The sequence below is a fragment of the Anopheles darlingi genome, chromosome 3 (genome assembly GCF_943734745.1).
Source record: "Anopheles darlingi chromosome 3, idAnoDarlMG_H_01, whole genome shotgun sequence".
Taxonomy (NCBI): domain Eukaryota; kingdom Metazoa; phylum Arthropoda; class Insecta; order Diptera; family Culicidae; genus Anopheles; species Anopheles darlingi.
The window spans coordinates 63,379,542-63,389,541 of NC_064875.1; the positions used below are offsets into that span (position 1 = coordinate 63,379,542).

Consider the following 10,000-nt stretch of genomic DNA (forward strand, 5'->3'; position numbering starts at 1 on the left):
GCATTCGTTTTTTATTCGCACCACAGCGATCCCACCTGTTGAAGCGCGCGCACGTCCCTGCTAAGAGTAGAGGCAGTACTCTCCCTCTCCCAACACTTTCATCTGTAAGGCTTCGTGTGGTTTCGCTTACTAACACAGAAACACAGCAGTAAAGCAGGACGCAATGTCCTGTGCAGGTGTCACGAATGAAGCATTAACTATCACCCCGAAAGTAGTGTCCAATTGTGAGAAAAACGGATATTTACAGCCCATTACAGAGGGGCTACTGAGCGGGCGCAAGATACTTGCAAAGAGTTTAGCGCACCGCTTACGTCTTTTATCACCTAATTATCGGGCAAGCGAACGGTCCTGGCTTTCACGATGCGGTCGGTACGGAAATTAAATTACCAAATGAGAAGCGGGATATTCGAGCAGACAGAGCGACGGCTGCCCGACCGACAATTAAGGGCAAAGTGAACCTCATTAAAGCACAACCAGCAGCAGCAGCAGCGCAGGGTCGTCCCGCAGAGGATAACCTTCGCGGTGCGTTCGCTACTGCGGCCACTTAATGCTCCTGCTGAACAGCAACAGGCGACAAAATGGCACAGGGAGCAAGAGTGGTGCACGAGGTGGTCATCTTGGAAGCCGTACCGTTTGGCCCAATGGAACGTAATCGAACGAGTATTTTACGATGCCTTAACATGCAATGCGTGTAGGCCTCGGCCAGGTGTCTGTGTGCGTGTGTCTCGGTTTCAGGCACACATACAGCGCATCATCCCCTGTGGCGTGCGGCGATTGGGTGGGAAAATAGACTTTTTGTTTTCCTTTTCAAGACATCATCTCGCGACACCACCAGCGAAGCAGCAGCAAGTGTGTGGTTTGGGGCTCTGTGGCAAGCTCTCTCCATGCGTAGCAGCCTCTCATCTGCCCAAAGCTCATTACAGAGATCGATACCTGCTGTGGTCCGGTTCGCACTAGTGCGGTCGTGGGTACCGCTGAAAAAAATGAAGCGAATGTAATGATAATAGGACCGACCACCGAGACTCCCAAAAGTAATTATCTTCGTTCATTACCGAGAAAAAGGTGAAAATTGTTCACCTTGCCACCGCGTGTGCCGGGGTGGTAGGGCAGGGTATGGATAGCATATTACTGCTGCTGTGGTTGAACCGGTTTATTATACCACCCGGTGAGGACCGGGGCATGCATGGCGTTAATTTCCCTTTATGCTAACAACTGCGTTGTCACACACACTCTTACTCACACTTATTGGTTTTCTGTACTGCGGACACATTATTCTCATTATATGAACTATCTCTTTGTTCAAACGCATTGTATTGTTTCTGAGAAAGGATTTACCATGTTTCGGCTCTCATCTGTACATTCCAACATCAGTAGAAGATGTAGATATTTGTTGCTATTTCTTTGTTTCTCTTTGCTATATCTGGAATCATTTAGGCTCGTTCGGGCGGTCGCTGTACTGTTCTTGTTTTCTTCTTTATTGTTACAATTCTATTTACTGTTTTTTTGTGTTGTACCAATAAGACACACCAGACTCCAAATCACCAAAAAATACACGAACTAACGTTTGTTCCTTTTTCTTTAACTTTTTGTTACTGTTTTTCTTTCTTTTTCTCTTTTCGTTTCGAATTGCAAATTGTGTTTTGTAATATCCTCCTTGTCCACACACTGCGCGCGCGCCTCTGCTAATCGAACCAACTACACGAATCAACACCGCAACGACGTCACTGCAACCAATCCAATGGCCTGACCTAAAATATCCCGTGTGTCATCCTTCTGTGCGGCTATCGGCAACATCGTCGTGGGATGGACACATCAACAATCGCACACACACACATACACACACAATATAAATATACCGCATCATTATCCTACACCAACCAACCAATCCTGTCGCGTGCGGTTTGATATCCTGTGTGTGCTTGTTTGCTTCGTGGCGTTTTGGTTCCGACCACTCTGCGCCCGTACTTTGCTTACGCCAACGTAACGTTACAGCCACCGAGACCAAACCCACGACGAAACCAGCGGTCACTGGAAACGATGAGTCACAGCGCAGCATGACGCTGGCGGCTCGGACATCTCCCAAACATTCCACCACCGGACCAATCCGGAAGGCGCTCGCTAGTGTTGGACTGAAAAGTGGCAAGTTGCTGTCGTCGGTCACACGGCGTGAAACTCCGCCCGTTCCGTTGGTGAATAAAGCGCTGCTGCCAACGGCGGTGCCACCTAAGTCGTCCGCTGCACCACCGTCGGGAGGAACGAGCTCGGGTGGAGAGAACGGCGGTAAACGGTTAGTACCGTCGATCGCCGTCAATATGAAGCAACGCCTCAAGACGACAACGGAAACGATCAAAGGAGCGGTTTCCTCGGACCGGTCATCCACGTTGCCAATGAAACGAACCATCGCGAAGAAGGAACCCGTGAGTAGTGTGAGTGTAGTAGGCCCTACTGTTCCCCCGAGCGACAACACTCAGGACAACGACGGCGCCAATGACGATGAATCTGCCAGCAAACCTACGGCGCCGGTACCCATTTCGAAGCTACGAAGATTAACTTTTTTTGAGAACCCAACCCAACCCAACGAGACCGCTGGAGGCAGTGACAGGAGTCCGCAAGAGCCGCCGCCACCAGGTCTTGGAACACTCCGAAGTCGGACTTCCACGTTGAAGCTTTCGCACTCGGGCCGACCGGAAGTGGCCACCCTGCCGAAGGATGTTAATGGATTGAGCCCGGTGACGGGAGCACCGGCGGCAGGCGCGTCCAAGCCAACGGGAAAGGGAACGACGCTGGAGTCACCCACGAAAGACAAGTCTGCCAAGCGCAAATCGTTTCTCAATCGCTCGCAAACCGAAGAGTCGGCCAACGGTGGCGCAAGTAAGTTCCTTCCTTCCAACGATCGCTCACGACCTCACGACCTACTACATCGCCACCGTCCGCATTTTTTGCGGCGTGTGGGCGGGATGATCCTGGTCGCGAACGAATGATGAGAATGTGCGTGGTGTTGCGTGGTGACGTGTCCTCTTCCCGTCCAATTTCGATACTCCAACCATGTAAATTGAATGTTTTCCTTTTCCTCGGTTTTGTCTTTCTGGTTTTGTCGAGCTGTTGTTGTTGTTTTTGGTAGCGTTGTCGTTGCCGAATAGCGTGCGAGTAGAATAGCCAAATCTTCGATGGAAAATGATCTAAAACCTTCTACCACCAGCCGTCTGGCCGTATGAGCAGTAGCGATAGTAGCGGTTTGTTTGGCTGCGAAAATTCTAGATAATATTTCAGATTAATCATGAAATTCTCTTTTCGCCCAGGAATGAGAGTGACGCATGATTCTTCCACTAATTTCATCCAACAGAGGGCTGTTTAATTGTGTTTAGTTAGTTTTTGTGAAATTGTACAACTTAACCTTGTTTTGGCTTACCATTAATGTGTTAACTTCTTCATGTTTCGATAACGAAATTCATTTGTGTCCATCCTAACCGTTTAGCTGTATTCCTCTGTGCTGATCATGACAAATTGTGTTTTGACAAAGAACCAACCCCTAATCCTCATTTCAGTTCTCTAAGTTCTCATAAGATTATGAAGTAGATACTAAAGCGTACATTTGTTTAATGGAAAATAACGTAGGATCCAGCATAACAATATCCCGAGTTTCTTGATCACTGAGTTTCACCGCGACCTCCTCGATCATAGCAACCATGTTCTAATATGCCTCTGTTTGTACATTTTAGGAAATACAAACGCAACGAGTACTACACCACCGACGGAACAACGGTATCAGCGTCGCGCAAAGTTACCACTGGGAAGTCCGGACATTCTCTCATCGAGCAATCGGTCCTCACCGGTAAAATCGTCATCGTCAGTGGGTGATAAATCGCCAACGATCTCACCGAAGCCGCCAACCAGTCCCGCCAAACTATCGTCACCGGATACGGTGACCAATCGCCACTTTGCTGCATTGTCCGCCGGTACATCTCCGGTACGAATCTGTTCCCGGTTGTCCACCTGTGGCAGCACGGCGAACAGTAGCCCTGCGTTTGCTCAATCGAGAAGCCCTCCGCTCGCTTACCATATGGAACAGGCACGGCGCGAGTTGTTGGTCACCTCGCCTCCTAGATTGAAGCGACCGGTTGTTGCGCCGGTGCGAAACGCTTCGGTGTCGCCACCAATCGTCACGGTTCGCACATCGGGCGATTCGAAACAGGATTGTGCAAAGGTGCCACTAGTCAGCAAGGAACAACCAATACCAGATGAAGTTCCGTCACAAGATATCGAGCAGGCTGCTCCAGCGGTCGGTCTAGAGGGAGAAGTTCGCGAAGATTTGGTGCTGCAGGAAAGAGTTGCCTCACCGGCGGTGCTCGTGGTGGATGAGGAGGAGGAAATTGATGAAATATCGGAGGAACAATCGTCCTCCATCGGTCAATATTCTAAATTTAGTCAAATTTTAAAATCCCCGACACTGGAATCGAACAGTTTGTGTCGGATGATGGGTGATTTAGCACTTGAAGACGAGGAGTCCTTCCAAGCCGCCGAGGCAGTAAATGGTGAGGCAGAAGTAGAGATAGTGGAGGAAGAGGAAAGACGTGTCGCGACACCGCAAAGCGCGTCATTGCTCACGGGTTTGGAGATGGAAGTGAAATTATCCCGGGAAAGCTTAACCTTAGAGGCGGAACAGATGGAGGCAGGTCCTTCTGGTTTGTGTTCCGCTTCGTCAAGCAGCGTGACGTTCATAGCAGCAGATGACGAAGATGAAGACGATGATGACGAGTATGATAATGACGATCGCCATAGTGGCATGGTTGCGACCCAGTTCGCGGTTGGCGGTGCTGGTCCGCGAGAGTACATTGCCGTGGTCGATGAGTCAATGGCACCTTCGAATCGGATTCTCTACGACGACCAGTTCAATGACGAGTTCATGGTGATCGAAAACAGTCCCAAGAGTCAGCTGATACACTCGCTGGATGAAGCGGATATCATAGTGCTGCGCGATCACGACGCCGATTATGCGGATGCTCCGCCGTCGCGTCCTTCGAGCGGTGGCAGCTATCGGGAGGGCAACAAGAAGCTGCTAAAAATGAGTTCCGTCGAGCACTTCGAGCGGAAGAGCCTTTCGCCGCAGCGCAGCAAACAGAGCATGTCACCAATCTTCCGGGCGAAAAGCATGGACGAAGGAAGCGGAGGCAATCTGGCGAGCAGCTCATCAAGTACGGCCACGGGCACAGGTGCCGGTACTTCGGCTAACCACATCGTGTCGATACTGAAACGTAAAACCGTCGAGTCGACCGTTAGCTCAGCATCAAACAATGCCTCGCCGGTGACCTTTTCACCGAGCGTCGTCGATACGCCAATTCGATCGAACCGCAAGCAGGGCATCCTGAAGAAGCGCTGCTCGCTGGACGAGAGTCGCTACAGTCGAAGCCACTCGCCGGATGATCGGTCGATTCTGGTGCGACACACGCGGCGTAACAGCTTCGAGGATGGTAGTGCGGGTAGCAGTAGCAGTAACAGCACCGTGGCCAACCAGCAACAGCATGGAATTTTAAAACAGAACCGAAGCTACGAATCGCGAGAGGATGTTTCTGGCGCTGGTAGTGCCGGTAGTGCTAGCCGGAACTCGACGGTGGGAGGAACGGCGAGCAGTGGTAGCGGAAGTGCCGGTAGTGGTGCTCTCTGTGTATCGCATGGCATTTTGAAGAAGAAGAACGATAGCTCCTCCACATCTACACCGAGCGAACAGCCCAAGCACGTGTCCATCGCTCAGGCCGTCATTATGGCCGCGGCAGAGATCTGCCAGGATATGCTGATGGATGACGAGGAGGGTGATGGGCTCGGAGGTGGTTATGATATCAAACCGATCCTCAAATCGGATCACCAGGCCCCGTTGGCTCCGAAGCCGATACTGAAGAAGAAGTACTCGTCGGAGAGCGAAGAGATTCGACCGATCCTGAAAAGCTCTCGTAAGAGCAGCCGCGAGGAGAACTCGGATTCGGAGGAAATGAAGCGATCGATTTTGAAAATTGATTCACCCAGACGCCGGTGCTATGTGGATCAGCAGGCAGGGCCAGCTGGGGATCTGATGGTGTGCAGCATGGGGAGCAGCACGAGCTCGGACTCGGCCCCATCTGCCGGTCAGCTGTCGTTAAACCGTTCGCTCGAGCTGCCGGATTCGGTATCGGCTCCGGTTGTGCCGCAGGTGACCAACATTGAGAAACCGATCATCTCCGTAGCGGAGAGGATCATGAATATGGAGAAGTTTCTTTCCGGCGCCAACGGCAGCAGCAGCAGCGGCGGTGCAGGACCTTCGTCCTCTAGACACGGTGTTTCCGCACTGAGCAGACGGGAATCGTTCCGCTACAAGACGCAGCCTGTTACTACCAGCGAGCTAAACAGGTAAGTCCGTATTCAGATGAGGGGGTTTAGAGGCAGGGGCATGAGTCAACGATCTAGTTCTAAACTTCGGACTATCATCGAGCAGATCCGAGCCGAGCAGGTACAAAACTGCTCGAAATTGTTAGCCAAGACACACTCCTCGCTGCGTTGTTCTAAACTCGAAAAGGAATCTCTGTTCTAAAAGCGAAGCGCGACAGTTCTGCACGTGATTTACTTCTGGTATATCTCTCCACGATCGTGATAGGCCAACATGTGGCACCCTGAAACTCTGTACTAGATCTGCCTTTACTCCGTCTTCCTCCCAAAGGCGCCGGATGTTCCCTATCTAATCCACGCGACACGCACCATCACGCAGCGTACAACTGTTTATGCTAAATTTAACAAATCCCCCAACATCAACCATGGAATAGATGGGTGAGCGGCCTTCTGCTGCTTATCCAGCTCTCCGTCAGCTGCTGTGCCGCATCTTTCCGCGTTCTATTTCTGTTGCCCCAAAAGCGGTTGTTGCAGCCTATTTTTGGACCTTACAGGCGCTGCGTTGCGCTGCTCTGCTGTTGCCTGGCGCGGTGTGTTTTGATTTGTCTCACGCTCCTTTCGCTGATGATCGTGCTGCTCGTGTTCCCGGTAAGGCGAAGCGCGAGGCGCAATGAATGCCGTCTTTGAACGGAGATATTTTTGGATTATCCGGCATCCATTGAGGTGCTGTGTGCCCGCTGTGGTGCTAGCACTCCAGATGAAAGTGCCATCCGAGTGGCTCTGTCGAGGTGCATCGTGCGGATAACAGCGTGCATCTGTACTGCTTTGTAGCTCGTGAGTGCACACCTCGAGAGCTGCACACGTAGGTGTCACGCCGGTACATGATTGAAAATGGTCACGTTAAGGTGCCAAAAAAGACGGTGCCGCACGCAAGAAGAAGCAGCGCCCGAGAGTAACCGGACGGATGCACATATATGCGCCCGTCTGCACTGCAGTAACGTACTGACCGTCGTGCGTGCGGACTTAAACCTGCGCATCCTCGCGATCCGCGTTCTTACCATCCGGAAGATTTCCATGTACAAGTGCTGCGCGCAAATCGATAGCAAAATGTCGAACACGGGTGATGAGTACGTGACTTGTGTGTATCCTATCCTCCAAGAATAGCCCTCCTCTTTTCATGTGTTAACCGTGGAATCTGCTTCAGCGCAGTGCTGCTCGACGACGATGGTGTTACCCTTGGACTGAATCCTATTGGGCGATGACAATGCACTACGTTCCCTACCCGAACAGGCGAATAAGTGGTTTAGGGTGCGAGCAGAGCGAGTAAACTCTTGCCGCAGATTCCTCGTCTGTTTGTTTTGTGACTTAGAAAGCGATGTTGTGATTGCGTGAAAATAGAATTTCCTCGCAATCGTGATCTAAGTGTGTGCACACTCAGCTGCTAGTATTGCTTGAAATCAGGGTGAAGGCAAACCTCGGGGAACGAATTTTACTCCGATCGATCACTAACACATTGAGGATCGTCGCCAAAGTGTGTTTGTATTGTGCACAGGAAACAATACATTTGATAGCGATCGATTGAAGATCGCGCTGTGACTAAGTAGTTGCAATAGCAGCAGTTTCTTTATCGTAAGCTAGATTCGCTTCGAAGTACACTCTCTTCAATGATCGGTTATCTTTATAATGCGTTTAACCTCGCAATGTCCCGTGTCATGACACCATTGCCATCGTAAAATCCAAAAGTTTACGACTGGACCTGGAAATAGACGTTCTGCCTCGTCTTTAGAAGAAGGGTTCGTCCAAGGGCAGACCAATGACGTCAATGTTTGCTTTAGAGGCGTCGACGTCCGCAAAATGCGTCCCACATGTACCTTCCCCGGTTTTGGACCACCATCGGTATACGGTTGACCTTGATGCGGTACACGCGCGAAGCATGTTCCATCCCGTAAAGCCCTTGTGATCGAATGTGTCTGACCTAGCTGTTTGCTGCTGCTGCTGCTGCAGGTCGATGGTCTCTGTAAACAAACGTTCCGCGTGGAAAACGATTTTTCAATTTTCCTGTAGAACTTCTACGCTGTGTGCATTTTCCACCATCTCGTGAGAGGGATTTGCATTTTGGATTTGCTTCTGTGCGGTGATACTGTGATTCTCTGATCTAGTTGGCAGGTGATTGATCATCTAGAACTCACAGAATCTATTAGGAAGTAGACGAGAACCGCGCTAGGAAGATGTTCCTGGTTGCTCTCTCTCACTCTCTCTAGCACATTCTCTTCGGTTTGCTCTCCTAGTTCTGATAGTATGTTCTGCGCAATTATAGTCTCTTCGTGCGCAGCAGTAGATGCGCCTTGCGTCGAACGTTCCTTTCGCTTCGCCGTACGCCGTGTCTGCGAACCTCCGCGTGTGCTAGGGGGGAAACTGAGGATTAGAATCCTCTCACCCAAATCGCGCCAAACGTGCGCGCTACATTCGATGACGGTCTAGAGTAAACCCATTGGGGGTACCTCGGCACGCTCGTAGCGATCGAGCCAACAGCCAGTGTTTCTATATCCGTTCGGGGGTGAGCAGCAGAGCAGAGCAGCGCATCGTTTGTCTGTCGCCTAACCGGTGTGTGTTCGTGTGGCGTGAATTGAACGTCGAAAACCGTTTGTTACCGCCTAGTATACGCTGTGTTCTCACGGGGGTATTTCGGGGTTTCGGTGTTCGAAAACCGATATTTGCTTTTAAGGAGGTCTCCGTGCGCTGTGGTTAGTGTTGTTGATGCGACTAAATTAGAATGGTTTTCGCGATCCAAAATTCGCGGTCATTGGTTCGATTTCTGTTGCGAAACAGTCCGTACCGGAAGCTAAGAATCACAATCACTAAGGCAATAGGTTCTAAATTTCAAACAAGCATATCTCATCAGCTCACGAGTGTGTAGAGCGCGCGCGTGTGTGAATGTGTGTGTGTGTGCGTATATTTTGTGTGCGAGTTTCTACTTCACTTTTCCGTCATCTTCACATTGGCGCGCACTCGGCACGATCATTGTATGATATCATCCCGTAGCGTCATCCGATTCGATCTTATTTTGTGAATTTCCGTTTTCCTGTTGTTTCGTGTGATCTGCGTGTCTCTGTGCGTGTCCTTGTGTTTGTCTCTGTGTGATCTTTTCTATTCTAAATACCACGCGTGTGTGTGCTGTTTGCCGTGTGCCGTGTGATCTGAATTCGATTCGATTTTTCTTCTTTCTTTTTGCCACAACCTTCATCACAACCTTTCGCCTTAACAACAGTGTCCAGCAGCGACATCAGCAGCAGCAGCAGCAACAGGAGCAGTCGCAACAGGAATCGCAGAACGTTTCGTGTCAATTAGTCGAACCGATCGTTGCAGCTAGTAGCGGCGGTGCCCAGTCACAGAGCCAGTGTGGTGAAGACCATGTGGAACGTGCAGTCTGTGATGATGAGTTGGAACTGGCTCGAGAGCCCAACGACGGTGATAGTGCTGTGGCCGGTGCCAACCCTACGATCGGTTCCTCAGTGAAGTTTTTAACTGAAGACAGCAAGAGCAATAGCTGCGACGATCAAGAGACCGATCAGGGTGCGGTGCAGGAGAACCACAGCGGAGAACCATCGGCGGTGGACCCGGAACCGGCGAAGGAGCCGGAACCACG

The 10,000-nt window shown here is 50.8% G+C and overlaps 1 protein-coding gene across 8 annotated transcripts in view; it reads left to right on the top strand.

The window, feature by feature from the left end:
• Positions 1-10,000, top strand: part of LOC125954400 (supervillin) — a 91,131-nt gene that overhangs the window by 35,685 nt on the left and 45,446 nt on the right. For 6 of the 8 annotated variants that reach the window (XM_049684653.1, XM_049684654.1, XM_049684651.1 and 3 more), the window contains 3 exons: positions 1,993-2,871; positions 3,720-6,378; positions 9,623-10,000. The exon at positions 9,623-10,000 is cut by the window's right edge and continues 971 nt beyond it. In XM_049684653.1, coding sequence (XP_049540610.1) covers positions 1,993-2,871; positions 3,720-6,378; positions 9,623-10,000 — 3,916 coding nt within the window. Of the gene's footprint in view, positions 1-1,992; positions 2,872-3,719; positions 6,379-8,845; positions 8,959-9,622 lie in introns of those variants that run through there. The other 2 variants (XM_049684655.1, XM_049684657.1) reach the window with 2 other exon arrangements.